Source organism: Cylas formicarius, unplaced genomic scaffold (assembly GCF_029955315.1).
Source record: "Cylas formicarius isolate icCylForm1 unplaced genomic scaffold, icCylForm1.1 PGA_scaffold_2__14_contigs__length_35257938, whole genome shotgun sequence".
NCBI lineage: Eukaryota > Metazoa > Arthropoda > Insecta > Coleoptera > Brentidae > Cylas > Cylas formicarius.
The window spans coordinates 20,640,478-20,659,912 of NW_026844319.1; the positions used below are offsets into that span (position 1 = coordinate 20,640,478).

General features: G+C 34.9%; 5 protein-coding genes across 16 annotated transcripts in view; 2 read left to right on the forward strand and 3 right to left on the reverse strand.

Annotated features, from left to right (window-relative positions):
* Nucleotides 1-2,433, forward strand: part of LOC132698123 (proton-coupled amino acid transporter-like protein pathetic) — a 37,470-nt gene extending 35,037 nt beyond the window's left edge. For all 6 annotated transcript variants that reach the window (XM_060664017.1, XM_060664015.1, XM_060664018.1 and 3 more), the window contains one exon: nucleotides 535-2,433. In XM_060664017.1, the coding sequence (XP_060520000.1) occupies nucleotides 535-952 (418 nt within the window). In that variant the 3' untranslated portion in view covers nucleotides 953-2,433. The remainder of the gene's footprint in view (nucleotides 1-534) is intronic.
* Nucleotides 2,424-13,673, reverse strand: LOC132698121 (sensory neuron membrane protein 2-like). 7 transcript variants are annotated; one of them, XM_060664010.1, is made up of 10 exons: nucleotides 13,443-13,673; nucleotides 12,156-12,354; nucleotides 11,086-11,246; nucleotides 10,583-10,724; nucleotides 9,806-10,087; nucleotides 8,652-8,896; nucleotides 5,283-5,482; nucleotides 5,110-5,228; nucleotides 4,709-4,837; nucleotides 2,424-4,448 (listed from the first exon to the last, which is right to left on the reverse strand). In XM_060664010.1, the coding sequence occupies exons 2-10, from the start codon at nucleotides 12,282-12,284 to the stop codon at nucleotides 4,266-4,268; spliced, it is 1,590 nt and encodes a 529-aa protein (XP_060519993.1). In that variant the 5' UTR covers nucleotides 12,285-12,354; nucleotides 13,443-13,673; the 3' UTR covers nucleotides 2,424-4,265. The 7 variants fall into 7 exon arrangements, with proteins under 7 accessions (XP_060519993.1, XP_060519994.1, XP_060519992.1 ...); XM_060664011.1 differs by having other exon boundaries at nucleotides 12,156-12,521; XM_060664009.1 differs by having other exon boundaries at nucleotides 13,359-13,673.
* LOC132698127 (uncharacterized) lies at nucleotides 5,923-6,754 on the reverse strand. The gene has a single exon (XM_060664026.1). The coding sequence runs from the start codon at nucleotides 6,730-6,732 to the stop codon at nucleotides 6,034-6,036; it is 699 nt and encodes a 232-aa protein (XP_060520009.1). The 5' UTR covers nucleotides 6,733-6,754; the 3' UTR covers nucleotides 5,923-6,033.
* On the forward strand, nucleotides 7,076-7,890 carry LOC132698128 (uncharacterized). The gene has a single exon (XM_060664027.1). The coding sequence runs from the start codon at nucleotides 7,095-7,097 to the stop codon at nucleotides 7,731-7,733; it is 639 nt and encodes a 212-aa protein (XP_060520010.1). The 5' UTR covers nucleotides 7,076-7,094; the 3' UTR covers nucleotides 7,734-7,890.
* Nucleotides 13,674-15,173: 1,500 nt separating the features above from the next.
* LOC132698122 (sensory neuron membrane protein 2-like) overlaps nucleotides 15,174-19,435 on the reverse strand; it is a 29,700-nt gene continuing 25,438 nt past the window's right edge. The window contains exons 8-11 of the mRNA XM_060664013.1: nucleotides 19,120-19,238; nucleotides 17,057-17,182; nucleotides 15,286-15,431; nucleotides 15,174-15,215 (exon numbers count right to left, since the gene is read on the reverse strand). Of these exons, the coding sequence (XP_060519996.1) occupies nucleotides 15,185-15,215; nucleotides 15,286-15,431; nucleotides 17,057-17,182; nucleotides 19,120-19,238 (422 nt within the window). The 3' untranslated portion in view covers nucleotides 15,174-15,184. The remainder of the gene's footprint in view (nucleotides 15,216-15,285; nucleotides 15,432-17,056; nucleotides 17,183-19,119; nucleotides 19,239-19,435) is intronic.

A 19,435-nucleotide genomic window follows, 5' to 3' on the forward strand; every position in this document is an offset into this window, starting at 1 on the left:
ATTTTCGTTATTGTTGTTATATATTATTATAAGTTGGACGTTATTTCAAACGTTCATGATCGTATAAAGTGACCGTAATCGTGTAAATTCTACTGCTGTAACTTTGATATTGTTCTGTTCGTCAAAATTTTTTTACTTAAGCATTTTGAAATCTGTAAAGTTTGCGAAAGAAAAGTATCACAAATACTTTTACTGGCCAATACACAGAGACCAAAATTTCATCAAAATAAAGTAGTATCTCCCAACAATAGTGACTAATATCAATCATACACCATACACAATCTGGTTGTATTTTCTATGTTGAATATTCTTTAAGTTAGAGCGGTTTAAAATTCACTTCTTGACCAATAAATTATGTGAAAAATTGTCCATGTAAAACTCGCTGCGCAGTATAAGATTCAAGGTTACCTACTAACCCAAAATGAAAAACAATGAATGTGACATTTATTTATTACATTATCTGGTTCTATCAACATTCACGAAAATTCCCGCCTTTCCGTGTAATATTAACAAAACGTGTGTTTTATTTTCCAGGTTGGCCCAGTCAGTAAAATTGATGATCGCTGTCGCGATCTTCTTCACTTACGCGCTCCAATTCTTCGTGCCCATGGATATAATTTGGAAAGCGCTGAAAAACAATTTCAGCGCTAGCAAACAAAACCTCGCTAATTACTCCATCAGAATTTCCCTAGTTTTCCTGACCGTTGTGGTGGCCATCGTGGTGCCCGACCTAGGCGGATTCATCTCGCTCGTCGGAGCCGTCTGTCTGTCGATGCTGGGACTTATTTTCCCTGCCATCATCGACTTGGTGACCTTTTACGAAGACCCCGGTCTGGGCAGCTTTAACTGGCGGTTGTACAAGAACCTGGCGTTAGTGCTTTTCGGCCTTGTCGGTTTTCTCACGGGCACATACGTCAGCATTATAGAGATCATAGAAAGTTTGTCGTCGTAGTGGCTGGGGGAGCCTATATATAAAACGACACTGAGGCGTCAACAATCCATCCTCTGATCAGGGAGTCGTTACCGACAAGGGGGTTTCCAGCCGGCTGAAACCCGGTTTAATCTCGCACTGCACAAAATTTAAATAGTTGACCACTATAGTGGTGGATTCCCTGTTTAGAATTAGTTAGCGAATTCGCTCTGCGCTCCCAGAATATGCTATACGTGAAACCCGAATCAAACTGAACGATTTGAGTTGAGTTTGAAGTTGATATAGACACGACGCGACATATACGCAAATTTTAAAATTACATTTCCGTGACGATCTTTTGCTCCTGGTAATTTGACAATCAAAATATATCGATTTTGTTCTTTTTATTTATCTATCCGCTTGTCCTTTTTGTTTCATTTAAGCACTCGAGGATCAAGAAAGGAAAGAATGCAGCTTCTGGGTGCACAGTTTGAATTTAGAATACGCCGACGCCTTGGTGTTACAATATTTAACTGTAGATTAGACTGTAGTTCCATCTGTGATTTTTGTATACAGGTAGAACAATATTTAAACATCTTCGCGATTCAGAATGAACTAGGTATCTACTGGGAAACATATTGACAAAAGGAGACTATAATCTCTGGGCAATAGGAAGATTTTTTAGAATGACAATAATTAGCGGTCAAAATTAAAAGAATTAATTTCTGTAATTCAGTATTTTTCATTACCTTACAGGTAGTTATCGTTGCGAGTGTAGTGAGAACGTCATTGGCCATTCATTTATTATTTATGTTTTATACGTTTTGTGATTTTTCTAGCGTCTAAGTGAGCTCGACGGTTAGAGTATCCCGTTCCTTGATCGGGACGAGGCGAACGAAAAGCTTTTATGGTTCCAAAGGAACCGTTGAGACTTTGTGCCTTATTTTTGGTCTCCCTTCCGGGAGTGGGAGACCGGTTTACATCCTTTTCCCTCACCTACGTTCCTTGCACAATCACACACAGACAAGAACTACGCATACCATGTGACTCAGGTCGTTGCCATCAAAATGCATTTTGAAATCCTATTCGGAAAATAACGGAAATCCCCCCTGAAAAATTTAATGTGTAACTACCAAAACACGTGGGGCCGTGGGGAAATGACAATATTGCAACACGAATTTAAAACAACGGAAAATTCTTTAATTTCAGTTTTGGAAAGGACCTGAGTCACGATAAGTATGTAGCTTATAATATTTATTTAAGCCGTCGAACATTAAAGGAAATCTCAATATTTTTTATTAAGTTTTGAAGTTTTATATTGCTTGTTGGGTGACTTTATTTATTAACTATAACTAGTAAGTGAGCTGCCCTCTGTGTGTGAGTCTAAATCTGGAAGCCCTCAACGTGAGGGGTTCAACCAAGTTCCAAAAGTTTTATACTGGTTAAGTACCTAAATTATAGTGCCTATATGTTAATCATATATGTACCTATTATTTGAAAAATAAATACGTCGTTTTCAATAACATTGCAGTTTAATTCCAATTAAATCATTCGGACCGGGTTTTGAATAATTTATTTCATAGTATTTGGTTACAAAAAATGGACTTTTAATTTTGTGGATATTACTGGGTTTGACCTGAGTTTATACACACAAAAGTAAAAATCGGTTTTAGAAATAAACAGGAAATTGTTATCTCTTTCTACGGCCAATTATTTTGAACCAATCTCATACACTCCTTACATACGCATTCTAAAATATTGTCACTTGAAAAGTGATGCAATATTTAGTGAATAATATTAAACACGGTCGATTCATTGAGATAATTTTTAGCTTGAAGATAAGCGCTTTGAAAACAGACTCGCCAATGTATAAACTTATTGTCTACATCCATTTGATATAGCTATTAGATAACATAGTGGGCCCTCGTAGGCTAAAAATTGATTCGCCTCGGGCAGCTTTTTTTTTGGTAGACATGCTTCTAAATGTGAACACTAACCTGCATTTCGCGCCATTTTCTGTCTAAACACAGGTCTCTAACTTAACTCGTTTTCCCAGCATATTTTGAGAAAATACTGAAGTAAAAATGCTATCCCTAAACTGAAACCTGTCGAATTGACGAACTGTCAGCGGCCACGTTGGTTGTTTGGTTAGGTTTTATTGGTTGAAAACAAGATTTCAAATGACCACGCATGCGCATATTAAATGTCCTATCTTAATATCCTGGGAATTAGGCAATTTAGTAAAGAATAATTCCTTTTAATAATGAGTAATAAAGAAAAGAACTATTTAACATGTTTTAAGAACACTAAATATGACCCACCACCACAACCCACTAGCATAGGGGGGAGGGCAACTTTGAGCATGAAAACCACTATTTTTTTATTAATACAGATTCGAATTCTATGCCACAAAACGCCAGGTTTTGCCCGAAGTTTTATTCTCCGTAGAAGGCGTTGTAATCGCAAAAAACCATTTTTCATGTTTGCTAAGATATACATGGGTCAATATTATCCCTTTTAGCATATGCTTTCTACTTCCCTATTTTAAAATAACCAATTCTGCACCAATCATTTATAAATAAGAATCTGAACGTTTTCCATACTATACTTTTGCTACGCGACCATTACTTTTTTTTGGCAAATGATTCACGTGTGATGTGATCATCAGAACTGAAATCGAAGTACCATCAGTGATTTAAATCTACTGAAAACATTTGATCTCTTCTAATCGGTGACTAAAATGTCGGAAACTAGCGTTTTAACGTGACTTTGCGCACGCCTGATTAGTGAATATAATTGGGAGTCGGAGTAGGAGTCGGAAAAACATGTTCAAACAAAAGTCCGATGACACTGAAGTCAGATTCATAACATTGACCTGGTAGTAGTTCTTAACAGAGGATAAATTGTTTTTTATGATTACAGCGTCATCTACCGAGAATCCAAAAAACTTCGGACTAAACCTGACGCTTTTGTGGCATATTTTTATTTTTGCGTATAAACCCAGTTAACAATTAAAAATGAAGAGGTTCTAAACTTCGGCAAATTCAATTGAATTTGTATTATCAACCGAAACTGTCAATTTTGGGGTACTTGTCAAACAACAAAAAGTCTGAATTTATTATATACTTGGAATTTGCAGCAAAATTCAACATACAACCGTCACCTTCCCTTATAACCATAACTTTCGAAATTGCTAAAATAATTTTGGAAACATGTAGATCACATAGAAAAATAGGTATATGAAGCTCAGTCTTAATAAAAGTTACGAAGGATATACGCTGTTGTGGGACATAATATCGCTAAAAAGTCGATAGGCGATCGATGTTCTTGAGTACAAAAATATATTTTAAATGGATTATTTGGTTTTATGCGAAGGGCGTGTCCTTATGAATAATTTTCGCGCCAAGAAGAAGGTCGATATCGTCAGAAGGGCAGACGACACTGCTATGCTGCCGAACTTCACACCAGTGGCCAAATTCACCTTGTCGAAGTACTGCCTTTTTAATTTGTCAACGTACTCTTCGGGCAAATCAAACCCCTTTAAAAATTGCACAAGAAAAATAACGTTGACACGACTGCACTATTATTATGGTTATACCAAACATAGATAAATTGAATATAGAGACTGCAAAGCATGGTAAAATTATCACTCCTCTGACGGTTATGAGATTTTTGACCAGCATCAGATAATTTGATCGCCAAACGAAAAGGGTCAAAGCTTCAGAACAGTGGTTTCAACAGTGATGTTGCCAGCGACGATTTACCTCTACACTCAATTCATCTATGGGTTATACGTACTTCTTCTATCCAAAGCAGTGGGAATACAGCTTCGGTCATGTTCTCAGGGGTTTGTGGAATAAGCGGTTCGCGTCTCAAAATGGAGTTTAGCTGAATCCTTTTTCTACCTTGTAGAGGGGTGCCCGTGTTCTGAAACGTTAAATCATCATATATCACATTCTGCTGAAACTCCGCCTTCAATATAATAATCAAAATTATCCTTATCCTTTAAAAAAATCTCAAGCTTAAAATTAAAATGTATTCATCAAAAAACTGAGACACACAGGTCGAGGCGAAATTCTAGTAGAACATTAACAGAGTGTTTTTTTTTTAAGTTTTCCCTTGTTAAAATCTCCAATACACAACTAATATACACTAAACGCGAAAAAGAAACGATGACGTCACCATATCACACGTCTTACCGGTTCGATGAGTAAAAAAATTTTATGCTTTTCCGGATCTGGCAATAAGTTTTTAACGCCGTTCAGATACTTCTCGTCGGCGTATAAAAAGTGCGGAAACGAAACCAAGACAGGAGCACCTGTAAACAAAATATGCTACGATTTCGTAGTGGTGTTTGAGTAAACGTCATTACCCAAACACTGCTTAAAATCAAACAGGCCGTCTAAGTAACAATCCTCGTCGTGGTTTATGTTTGTTACGCTCTTGGAGCAGAAGCAGTCGTTTTCCGGATTCGACGTTTCCGGTCTAAAAGTCGTGTTCGTGGCTTCGTAACGGTACGCGTTGATTCCCAGATACGATTCTTCGGAAGAGACGAATTTTATGTTTACAATTCTGGAAAACCAATTTTAAATGACCATATTGTTTTAATTTTAAGGTTTCTCTGTTAACTTGTACATTTTTAACTATTTAACTATGCTTTTAGGAACAAAAGCGATTAAGAATAAGGGTAGATACATTATTTTAATTTCCGTTCTCTGAGACTGGAGTTGTCTTCGAAACAAATTTAGTTTTAACCTTGCCTGTAATAACGACGTTTAACTTTTATTGCCCCTAGTCTTTTTTGTTATAATTGACGAGTATGACAATCTAATTTCTTTACGGAACCAAGAAACTACAATTATAAAAATTAAATAGACATATGAATTTGTCAACACTTTTTATTATTTAAATTATCAGTCAATGAATTGGCAAGTTTGAGGAAACTTGCGGAAATGTATTAAAATACAATCTATGCCCAAAGTAACAAACACTATGAAGATATTCGTTTATTATTTATTTATTATTAAACCAGAAAACAAATATTAAAGTATTTGGAAACAACAAAAAAATAAATAATATATAAACATTTACGTTACAAAAGAAAATGAAACCGCAACCTAAAGCTACCAAAGTTTTTCCAGTTCTTTAACAAGCGTCTTGGGCTGCACAGAAGATTTGTATCGTTCCACAACCTCGCCCTTCTTGTTAATAAGAAACTTGGTAAAATTCCAGTCAATGTCTTCACCCTTTGGACCGTCCTTTTGCAATTTTAAGAATTTCCACAAAGGATGCGCCGTTTTACCATTAACGGTAATTTTTTCGAACAAGTCAAAGGTAACTTTTCGCTTTTTAGCAAAATCACAAATTTTTTCAGAATCGCCAGGTTCCTGAGAACCGAACTGATTACAAGGAAATGCAAGGATCCTGAGGCCTTTATCTTTGCTATACTTATTATATAACTCAACCAGCTGTTCATAATTTGATTTGGTGTAACCACATTTTGATGCTACATTTACTATAATACACACATGTCCCTCATATTTAGACAAAGGTACTTCCTCGCCGCTATTAGTTTTTGCTTTGAATTCGTAAATTGTTTCGGATTTGGAACTTAAATCATTGTCGACTTCGGTATCAACCTCCCTCTTCTTGGGTGTTACAGCTTTGATTTCTTCTTTCGCCTTTCGCTTTTTTGCACTTACTTTTTTGGGTTTATTATTGATTGGCGCTTGTGTTGACGGTTTACGTTCCCTCAGCGTCATTTTTGAAACGCTTTCTCCGGAACTTTTGGTTTCTTGAGCTGCATTCTTTTTTGGCGGCATTTTGCTAACCTCACAAGCGTCTTAGTCACAGATTATATTATTAAATGGTAAAGACACAGAATACTTTCATCTTTAACCTTCCTAACACGTTGTTCCAATACTTAACAACACAATCGATTCATCTTTCTTTTGCACAGTTATTAGAAAATGCGTGGCAATAGTGCTTCAATTTTTTTTAGGAATTTGGTAAAAGTAAAAGTTCAAACTTTTACTTTTGGAATATGTACTTAAGCACGATTGGGCAAATAGAAGAAAGTTTGAGGATGAAATTATATTTCTGTGTGATTTGTGTTTTGTGTTTGCTTTTCGTCCATGGTCTGTTATTTGTTTATAACCTCAAAATCTAATAATAAAAAGTGAATATGCGCTGTTTGTTAATACTTCTCATCAGTACAAACAAATGTTTCCAAGTTCCAAGACGAATTACGAGTTTGTCAAAACTCATTCGTTCTTTAGCAACGCCCGCTGCAGCGGTGTCAACGTCAGGACCCATCATGACCAATCCGGATAATTACAAAGAGGCGAAATCGATTTACGATTTTTCAGCGAAAGATATAAAAGGTAACGGAGTGTCTTTGGAAAAATACAAAGGCCACGTTTGCATTATCGTTAACGTGGCCTCACAGTGCGGCTATACAAAAACCAACTATGAAGAACTGGTGGAGTTATTTAACATGTATGGCGAATCAAAAGGTTTGAGGATATTAGCATTTCCTTGCAATCAGTTTGGCGGTCAGGAGCCAGGCAGCAACGAGGAAATATGCGAGTTTGTTTCCAAAAGAAATGTGAATTTTGACATGTTTGATAAAGTCAATGTAAATGGAAGTGACGCTCATCCATTGTTCAAATATTTGAAATATAAGCAGGGCGGCACCCTTGGAGACTTTATTAAATGGAACTTTACCAAATTTATTGTGGATAAGAATGGGCAACCCGCAGAAAGGCATGGCCCAAACACCAATCCAAAAGATCTTGTCACTTCTTTAGAAAAGTACTGGTAATAAACTTTGGCACATGCTTTAGTACAACATTATGTACTTTCCTTTGTGTTAGGTGATATGTATGTTAAAGTGATGTTTTATGCAGCAATCACACATTATTATAGTTGCATAGTTTATTTGAGAATGGAGACCTTACAATAAATTTTGCTCAAATTAATATTTACTAGTTTTATTCTGTTTTGTAGTAGCGCTCCTGAGGAGATTCCGAGTCAGTAATATTTTATTTATACACCAATACAATCTCACGAGCCAAAGTTGAAAATATAGTGAGAGTGTGAGTGTGAGAGCCTCAAACAGGCTTGTTATTTGTTAGTAGACTCTTGACATGCTGCAATAACATTGAGATTCTATCCTATTCTATTCAGAAGGTGATTAGTTTGAATCACCCAAATTGATTTTGTTGTTTTAAATAATTAAATTAATTAAATAATTAAATAGCAGACTGTCATAATAGGCCAACTTTTAGAAATGATCTCTTATTAATTAGTGATGCTTATATGGTCCACGAAATGTAGTTGTTTTTATGAATGGTCCATGTTACTCATCTGGTGGAGGAAAAGCGAAGCTGGACTTAACAGATATGTATTAACGAAAAATGCATGCATTAATTAAGCGCTTGTTCCTGTAATGTTCCGCGCACGAGATCTACAATAAAAATTTTTACCTATTCATTTTACATGCTAAATTAATGAAAAGAAGCAACAAAGTTATTGATTTTATTTATACGTATTCCAGGAAGCTATCGCCTCGTTAATAAATAAGTGCTTCCACTAATTCCTTAATGCGTTGTTTTGATCGCTCTTCGTTAAAGCGAAAGCTGTGGTTCGTTTCTCCTAACCTCAGAATACATCTCACTGTGAGTTTAGAACCCTAATTTCGAATGCATTTTGTTTATATGTAGTAATAAACGGTCCCTACCTGCAAATATCCGAATTGAAATTATCCAGCGTATCGCCCTCTTTCCTATTGGGGGAAAATATCGTGGAATCTGTGCCCCTCACCCTGTTGCAAGTTTCGTTGTTTGTCGACATCGAATTTCCCCAGGTCGGCAGGTGCGAGTCGCCGTTATAAAGCAATATATTCCCAAGTAAGGACAAATCGTCCCGTCCTCTGCTGATTGTATAAATTCCATCGGTTCTAGGTTTCTGATAGGAACCTGTTTTCTGGAAAGAGAGCGATACCAATCATTGGATAATTTCGCACGACTAATATAACTAAAGTAAAAGTGAAAATTTGCCCCCTTGTACAACATTTCTGGGTTGCGCACGAACGTGCGTTATAATTTGAGGTATATGGAAGCAGTATTTGAAAGTCTATTTTGGCACATCACAAAGTCAATATTTTCCTCCATGTATCACACAAAAAACTAGAGAATTGGAGAATGTTGATTATATTAATTTTTGTGTTTTTTAGAACCATTGAAATGCTTTTTTTTTTTAAAAAAGCTTTCTGTCTAGGAGGTCAAAGTGATGTAGATTACTAGACTTCCTTATTTGTAGAGAATCTAATAATATATTTTTCTAATAAATCATTCCATTTTCAGGAATTATTGGAGTTTTCTTGACTTTTTCTAAACAATAAGGCAAAAAGGTTCTACAGCTTCTCTTTTAACAGCTTTAGCGCTTCCATTTTTTCTAGTATATACATATTTACATTTTCTTTCATCAATTAGAGTGTGTTTATTTATTTTTTTATCCATCCATATCTCTAAAATAGCTAACACCCACAAAGCATGTTTTTGGAATTTTTAACATCGCATTAAAATTACAAAGAATACAGTGTCAATTTCTCTCTATACAGCAGGTTCCAATTTAAAAAATATATTTTTGCATTGCCACGCTATTACGGAACACCCTGTATAATTGAAAATGTCTTTCGATTTTATGCAGCACTCGTTAAAAAATGTTTTCGATATTGTACTAAATAAGGGAGAAATTAAACTTTGTCACGCCATCGCACCACACAGAATATAGTTGTAATCCCTTATTTCGCTATTTCGCTGTTATAAAAGCATACAAATTGACTGATTACCTTTTTAATTATTCCGACCGCGATTAGTAGTGGCGACTTACATAATTAAAAAATGAAAAGCGAATATAGCTCCTGGTGCCATTGTTTTCTTCGATGTACTCTAGGGGTCGTATATTCTCCACTAGTTTAATTATACGCTCCCGGACAATACTGCACGCGACTCCTACCGATTCGTCGTTTTCCGCGAAAATAATGCCGTCGAAAAGCAGGTCCCGCACCGTTTTGTTGATGAAAATCTGGTCGGTTTCTGTTCTTTTGTACAGCTTCTCCACACAGCCTGACCACGCTAGTCTTTCTACGGTGTTCGTCAATTGAAGAGATGACTATACAGCAACGAGAGTAATAAAGTACACGTATACACGAGTATAAAGTGGGTTTTACATGGATCACTTTTCACTCAATTTCTAGTCCAAGAAGTTGGCACATATTGTTCAAGGACTTTAAAATTTAAAAAAAGAAGAGGAAAAAGTGGCCAATTATCCTGAAATTATTGTTTATAAGTTGGTGGGGTGTAAAGCAGCCCAAAAATTTGACGACGTTTTTGAGTTAGTAGTAGTCGAAAGTCTTTACAAGATGTTGTACAACTGAAACTGAATTAGTTAAGCTCTGAAGAAGCCAACAGGATGATTGGCGCAACGTTAGATAGTTCGAGTCAACAAAAACCGACGCAGGAGGAACCCAGACGTTTTATAAAAAATATTACAATAGCCTATGGAAGTTTCTTTGAAAAATTAAGAATTTGTACAACAACAAAAAGGCAATTATATTTGAATATATAAATCAACGAATAATTCCGCAACGGACTCTACTTTGCTTACCAAAATTACTGGATTCAATATCGTTACGACGTCGGTTTCTCTCGCGTCTGTAGAATTGTCGAATTCAAACGAAAGTTCCCTTTCATAAGTCACAGTGTCATCTGAATCGTTGGTCGTAATATTTTTCTTTTTAATATGTAGACTGCAAGTATCGAGTCAGTTTTACAGCTATATATGTATAATGCTTTTACCGTAAATTTAAAGTGACGTCATCATTAATAATTTTTGTTGTTATCACAAGTTGCCATGCCAGAGAGAAGGGCCACGTTGCGTGACATAATATCTGTCCTTACTTTTATAGTATTTTAAATTTTCTAATAAAGCAGCATCTTTATTTCAATGATTTAAAGAAACAAAAACTGAATACTGCAGATATAATATATAAACTAAAAAAAAAATGTGTATAGTACGTTCCGAATCTAGTAACGAAAACTTGTACTTACGGAAACGTAGTAAACATTGTCCATATGACGTCACTTTAAACATGATAGAAGCTAACTTACAAATAGTTGTAAGGCTTGGATTCTTCCAGCACGGGGGTTTGGTTTAGGTTAATGATGTCGTACGGGTTTTGTACGGTCCAAAATCTTATCGTGTAGTTCAGTGCAAACGGCAAGTCTACGAATCTATCCCATTGTTCGGTACCCTTCTCTAATTCCAATTGCTGCAAGTGGGAGCAATGCGAAATTTCCAAAAAAAAGATTCCGCGTATATTTTGATTTCGTAGATACTAAGCTAATGGTAAAACTGACAACTTAATATATCCATTGATTATTGTTGATATGTTTATCGAAGATAATACAGTTTATATTATTTTGTGCATGGTGGTGAGTGGATACGCGAATAATCTATATTCGATGCCATTCAAACTAATGTGTAAAAAATTTGATAGTAATGTTGATTCTCTCGTCAAGGCGTTTATTGACGCCGTTTTAACGCATTTTTAAATGTTTGTTTTGTTTAGGAATTATTGGGCTTATTAACAGGCTTTCCAAAATGAATAAGTATTTAAACAAAAAATAAACAATACTTCAACAGATGTAATAAAACAATTTTTATTGAAAAAAATACTAAATCGCAGTCGGCAACTTTCGAAAATTTGGTAAAAAAAACTTTTAATACCAAAAGAGAGCGAACCCTACTCTTTCGTTTATCATGAGAAAATGGCATCGAGCCTATATTAAGCGGCCCAAATACAAGGCTTTCAAGAAGTTTTACTTACTGCCTACTGAACTTAGTGAGATGCATTAAAATTTAAATAAACACATATTGTCACGCAAGAAACGATTATTACGTAACCTAAATGCTTCTTGAGTCTTTGAAAGATTCAAAATTCAAATCATTTATTGTTTATTATATTATATTATAGGTCATATATAAAAGCAGTATCATTAGAATCATCACTGCGATAATTTCAGCACTTTTGGGATCACCTCCAATAACGTTAACTCAGTTTGTGAAAAAAATGTTACGCATTACGTATTTAAGCGTGCTTGTAGTAGTCCGGGACTACTCATTATGTGATAAACGCGATTTTGTGAAGTAAATAACCGGTACCCTGATGTGCACTTACCTGATGCAGCTGATTGCTAATAATTCTGGGTAAACCCCAAAATCCGAACAAAAGCACCCCACCGAGCAACACCAAGAATGCACTATTAATAATCCATAATACCTTAAGTGTCCAAAACTTTCTGAACATATTGTCTATTATGTTCGGACCAGTGCCGGGTATATGAATGACACCTGGATATTTTATCGTCTTGTTGAAGCTGATCGACAAGATAAATTATTATCAGGGAACACTTGCGGCGTCGTTTCTTATTTTGTTTTAACGTAAATTTTCATATGTTCTACCTTCGAGAATGGCAATTATTTTTCTGCCGTTTGTATTTTTGGTGTATAATGACAAAACATGGGTATGACGAAATTTTCTTTCCTATTATGGTGTATATGTATGCAAAGTATGACGTTTCCGTAATAATTCGATGAATTTTAACTGTAGAATCCTGAGCTCATCACATTAAAATTTAGTCCAAACCACTTTCCTCGCAGGGAAGTCAATTAATCACTGGCTCGCACGCGTCTTATAGTACTCAGAAATATTTATTTGATATATTTTAGATATTTAAATGACTTTCCTTTTGCCAAGCGATTTGAGTTGAGCCTTACTATTGCGAGCTCAGGATTTTACATTCACTTTTGGAATAACTTGTACTTAGGGCCATATACATCAAATTTTTAGGCCTTTAGTTATTGAGCCTATTTTGCACTTAACTACCTTCCTTTGCAAACAATTTCTCTGTGAGGGATACAAAAACTATTTCATTGGTAAAATTGAGACGAGTTTGTTAACTTCAAGCTGTTGACAGCTGATTTGGTTTTCGTAATATTCGATTGTTTCATTACATATTACAAAAATTCAAATAATTTTAGAAAATTTACCCATGTCTACGCCAATGTTCAAGTTAACAAAAAAAAAACGTTTGGTAGATTGCAGTTGTTGAGATTATAAGTTGTTTTTGAATCATTCAAATTTTATAGATCTTAGCGTTCCAAATATCTAAATCAAATCAATAATTATTCAATATCCATCACCTTTTATCTTGAAAACTACGCATTTGTTAATAGAACTTTTAGTTTTAATTCAGTGTTCTTTTAGAATTACCATATTTTTTCGAATTATATTTTATTAGATAGTGAAAACGCCAGGAAAGTGTTACGCTTGTTTAGGGCATTTGATTTTATTAATTAATATTCCTTGCGACGTACACACTTCAAAACAAAAAACACTCGATTCACTCCTCGAACTTTCGCCCTGAACTACAGTAAGCCGATAACGGATCCACTTTTTTGTTACTTTTTTCAATCGGAAGGGTATATCAGAAAGCTCCACTCTGGCTCTCAAAGATACGCAATAACTGTCCACGAAACTTTGCTTTTAAATTATTTTGCCACAACCTATTTGGCTCTTTTGCTGTAAAATAAGCGAACCTGTCGATAAGGATTTTGTCGTACTAATGAGTTTGGCAATACTATCGCAACAAAATTTAAACACGCCATTAGAATGCATCGATAGTTTAACGATTATGTTTACTTTAATTGTCAACCGGTACTATCGCGCCTAACTGAACTGCGGACGCTCGAAACGGAGAAACAAAACTTACGAGTCGTTTTGCTTTTCATATGCACAGAGTCGGTAAAATTGGATGTTTCTATGAGATAACTCAATGACGAAAACATATATGCAGCTACTAGGCATATAGGTGTGCTGATAATCCGTGCTGATAATGCGTGCGTAATTTCAAATCACAGGTTTAACCAATAACTGCTGGCGGCGTTCAGTGATCAACATGGCCGCTGACAGTTCGTCAGTTCGGTAGTTTTCTTATCTCAAATATTTAAGCTATATGAAAAACGAATTAAGTGTATGGAGATGGCCGTTTAGGAAGAAGATGATAGAGAGTGCAGGTTAGTGAAATTTCTGTACGAAAATATCGCCTGAGGCGCATCAATTTTTTTCACATTTTAATAAATTAATAGTTATTCATAAAATTAGGGCGCGAAACGCAATTGGTACGACCTCCACCTGTCTTTAACAAGCAACAGTGTCCATATTTATGGGTTAGCCAATGCCAAAACCATCAAATCTCACATAAATTACAAAAAGCGATTGCGAATTTAGATTGGTTTCCCCTTCCCTTTTATATCCTGTGAATTCACTACTCTAGACTTTATCATTGAAAAAGGAACATCATCTTCTGGGTCATAGTCGTCATAATTTGAAGTTCACCGGACTGGTCCTCAATGTGCTCTTCGAATCAGGAATTGTACTAATTACGACACGTGCTTCTCTGAAGGAAACTTGCTTTATTATGTTGGTTATGTTTTTATAGAATTGCATAGAAGAAATGCCGTCCTGTACCAAAATACAATGTCAATGTCCTATTCTGGTGGCACTTGATGGTGGCAATTGGAATGAGTCATGACAGAGAGTGTAAGCATGCAGAGTAGCTTACGAATACCAATTACTTGCGCATACATTGTTCTTTATTTTTCTCTTTGAATTGATACAATACCTACGGAAACAACAATCAAAGAGGAACGCATAATAATCTGCAAACGGATATCTGAAGCAGCGTCAAGCGGGCATACGTGAAAGAGGATCTGCTTAATATCTGCGTAATATACGTAACTTGTGCAAAAAAGTAGCAAATAAAATTTCGTTCGAGTGTTAATGTTGGTTAAAATTTGACCAAAAAAACGTTTTGTTTTTACTAGTTTCGGTAGTAAATAATTTAGTTAGTTTTTTTTCCGCGCTTCTCAAAAAGATTCAGTTGAGATGCATAGTCAGAAGCGGGATTAAACTTCTATTGATACACCTACGCTTGTTTACTTAAGTGGGTTACGTAATACGACGGACTCAAAGGTTTTGCGCGTTTGCTTAAATCGGATTAGCAACGTAAATACGGAAAATCTTAAAATCAGCGTAAATTTCTAACTGATTATCCCGCTGCGTAATCTGCGTGATCTCGGGATTTAAACAAAATGCGCAACATCAAAATCTTAACGAAATAAAACTCTGTAGATACTCGACAACGATTATATTTTCAATTTAACCGATGGAAACGACCTGGAAAACAAATTCATAACGTAGACCACTGAACAGATGCAAGAGGAGGCGTGGGAAACAAATAACTTACTTAAAATAAAAAAACATGAACAGAGAAATAAATACGAGGGACATCCCAACAGCGACGACGATCCATCTGACTATTTTCAGAATGAAAACGCTTTTTATGGCCGAGTACTTGATTGCGTCCAGGTAGCTTTGTGGAAGAGTTAGCGACTAAAAAGCATAAACGAGCATCCTATAATATACTCCAGGGGTTAAACCATAAAGGAAACTAATAAAAAGAGAGTGGTGGATTAAACGAAAATAATCTAGGACAGTGCAAAGAACGTTGGGTATATATTGATAAGAACGAATTCGAACCATTGTATTTATTATTGTTTTGTTTTATGTTGCTTTATGATGTTATTGTAGGTATACTTAAATAAAAATAGTTATTTTGAGTTGAGTTCTGCTTTGTATATTTTATTTTTGAAATAAAAGTGATATTAATTATGATACGTTACTGTTTTGCTTTTCTTTATAATTATAAGATAACTAATCAAATAAAAGTATTCACTCTAATTTCTAGGGAATTTACAACTTTATTTTTTATTACTTTTCGATATCAAAATAAGTAGTTGTAGTAAACATTCCTGTTTTAATCAGCACGCACGACTTCTACAATAAGGCAGCAAACCGAGAGATCGGTGAATCATCACGGAAAGGAAGCATAAAAATTCCGGTTACTTTTAAGCTATCCGTTTCATTATGTGATTTAGTTTTTTTTTATTATAATTTACAATATAAAAGTGGTTCAAGATGGGCTAGCAAGTTAAAAAAACAAAGTGTTTGAACATCATTTCCAACCGCGTTAAATTGAAAGCGTTACAACCTGCGCACTTCGTTTGATGAAATTTTTATTTTTATTTTTGAATTTCTTATTCAATCCTAATAATATATCTGCAACAGGGCAGTACGGTCTGTGTACCTCCTTATTCGACACAAAAATATTTGCTTTTTATAAAACAAAAAATGGATTTATATTTTCAAAATTCCGCTCAAAATTTGTCAGTTGCAGAAATATATTGTCTTGCTTATATTTTGCTTCTACAAAGGCAAAATCATTTTTCAAATGTTCCTAGTTAACATAATTTTATATTTATAGTTTAAAACCCGCTGAAGATTTTATAAATTTGGCTATTGACCGAGAGAGGCCATTTTAAAATACCTATATGAATAAAAAAAATTTTTAGCTACTTCTTCATTTATTTTTTAAACATTTTTTACTTTGTTTATTGAAAGAATAAATTCCACAAATAATAGGACAGTTAGGTTTAGTACTTATTATTTATTATGAAGCTACTTTGTTTAAAGATTCCATGCAAAAATAAACTATTTTATGGACGTCCTTACGACCGTGTTGGATGTTACTGCAATTCACTTCCAATAATTAATAATAATTTTAAAAAAACATACGTTCGAGGAGAGCTATCAATCTCGGAAGTATTTCCAACCGCGCACGCGCATTCGCCAATGAGGTATGCAACCAGATATCGCTTCTTTAATGTGATGGCCCATTCTTTAGCGTGGTCTAACGATGTGCGATGCGAAATTATTGAAAAAATAAGTTTACATGTAGTAGCCAAATAAGAATAGTATATTTGACATAATTTATATACCTATAATCCACGATCTATTATATATTATATCTTAAAAATGTTGTATTATACCAAAATTCAAATCCGAAATTACTCTATTTTGTTAATTTAAAAAAAGAAACGGCATTGTATATTATTAAAGAAAAATGCGAAGTTAAATAAAAAATAAATGCTAATGCCAAATAAAATGCAAATACTTGCCTCTTCTATCCAAAACACCGGCATCAACGAATGGGTGACATTTTCTAAAGCGGTTATGCCATCGATACTTCTTATAAACATGTTGAATTGTACTCGTTTCATTACCTTTAAGGGCGCCCCGGTGATCTAAAAACAGCCACAGTAAATGTCCCATATACCTTCTATCCCTATCTATCTCGAAAGATTGATTTACGAAAAAAGTCTTATCACAAAATGTTTTTGTCTTCAAAATTATATTATATGAGTTGCATGTAAACAGTTTTGTGAGGCCAGGGAGGAACTCTTAAAAATGAAATGGAATACCTCATATTTTATGTTGGATGTCGATTCCTTATTAAAAATGAGACGGACTTTGATTTTTTTCACGTCTCAACTAAAGAAAGACTATATAATATTATAATTATTTTTATATACCAATTATTTCAGTTGAAAGTTAATTATTTTAATAATAAACACACTGTATATCACCAGCAATTTCGAATTTACTATTCTACATTTTTTAAAGATACTTGAATATACGACGTGACCCTCAAAATTTTGGTCATGTATTCAATCGAAGAGAAATAGCTCCAGAATCACAAACTTTTATAGAATCCCAAACCATAGTAGATGCGTTTACTCATAAGAATTTTGCAGGTGTGATGTCTCTTTCAACGCACCATCACATTACTATTGTTGGAGCTATTAAAAGGCAAGGTACTAACGCCAGTAAAAAACCGAAAGCTAAAGCAACAGCCGGTACTGATGGCGTCCCTAGCTTCTTTGTTAAGGATTCTATCAGTGTTCTCGCTTGTCTATCTGCTCACATATTCAATACCACTATCATTACGTTTCCTGAGTTGTGGAAGATTGTCAAAGTTATTCCTGTTTTTAAAAAAGATGACGCGAGAGTAATTGAAAATTGTCGGCCCATATCAATATATAATAAATAATAGATAATATTTACGAATATGTTAGCGTTGAGCAACACCGTTTTGTTTCAAATTAGTCGCGCACAAGCGATCTGGCAACGTTGACTCAATTGATGATTTAGGTCATTACCTTATCATCATCATTATATTTTATTATCAAAGCATCACAATGTTGGTATATCGTTGTCGCTACAAAACTTGCTGAAATCCTATCTATTAGATCGTAACATCTTAGCTCCCTAGTATTTCATCTCACGTCAGAGGAACCACAAAGGTCAAATTTAAGACTTTTTCTTTTTGACATCTTTATTGATGATCTAATTGTTATGTTAAATTATAATAAATTAGTATATGCTGACGATTTAAAAATCTATCGCACGATTAATTCTAACGAAGATGCTTCAGGATAACATTAATGTTATATCAGAATGGTGTCTGGTTAATCAATTAGATTTAAATGTTTCTAAGTGTAATGTGCTTACTCTAGAAAATTGTGTAAAAAATGTTATTGATCGATTAAGTGAGTGAGATAGCTTGGAGTTGATCCAGAGACGCTTCCTTAAATACTCAGTTTTCAAGGAAGATAATATATATCCTCACAGAGGATTTGACCATCGTGTACTATTACGGAGGTTCGGGGAATCATCTCTGGAGGTTAGGAGGAACATTAATTCTTTAAAAATGCTGTATACTTGCATACTACGGTGAACTCTGAGCAGCTTTTAAGCAAAGTAAAATTTTACGTTCCCACAATTGAGGCCTAGGACAAATGTTTTATATCAGTAGCCCATTTTGTTTATGTTTGGTAACTTCGATATTGCTTCAGACATGTGACATCGTGAGATTGTTGACGGTTTTTTGGTTCATGGGCAGAGCTTATAACGTATAACGTGTGCGAGTAATTAGCTTTCTTGTATTTCGTACTGTATTTTCATTATTTTGGATGTAAACCTGTTGACATAGATTTGCTTATTATTATACTAATCAGTTTTCACACCACACATTTTTTAAACCATTTCTTACATGTTTACGAGATGAAGCAAACGTAAATATTGGAATATTGTTATGGAACGCTTTTTATGAAATTTAACCCAAAATTTTAAACAATAAAAAAATAAAGAACACACATACGCCGAAATCACACAAACTTACCGGCTCCAGTAGAACGAACGTTTCGTGTAAACCCTCTTCAGGTCGCATACCTTCGACGCCGCGGAGGTACCTCTCGTCGCCGTAGAGCAAATGGGGAAAAGAGACCAAAACTGGTCCGCCTTCAACATGTTAACAAACTTCGATTAATTATGACTGGCAAGTTAAATCAAGTGAAAAAGAGAAGATGCTACAAGGTGGCCCATGGCAAACATCCAGACAGTCATGCTTTCCGATCAGCCATCCTGTAGAATTAACTCCACCCAGAGGTTAAAACTAGTCTCAAGTTTGAAGCTAGCTTCGAGTTTGGGAGTGATGG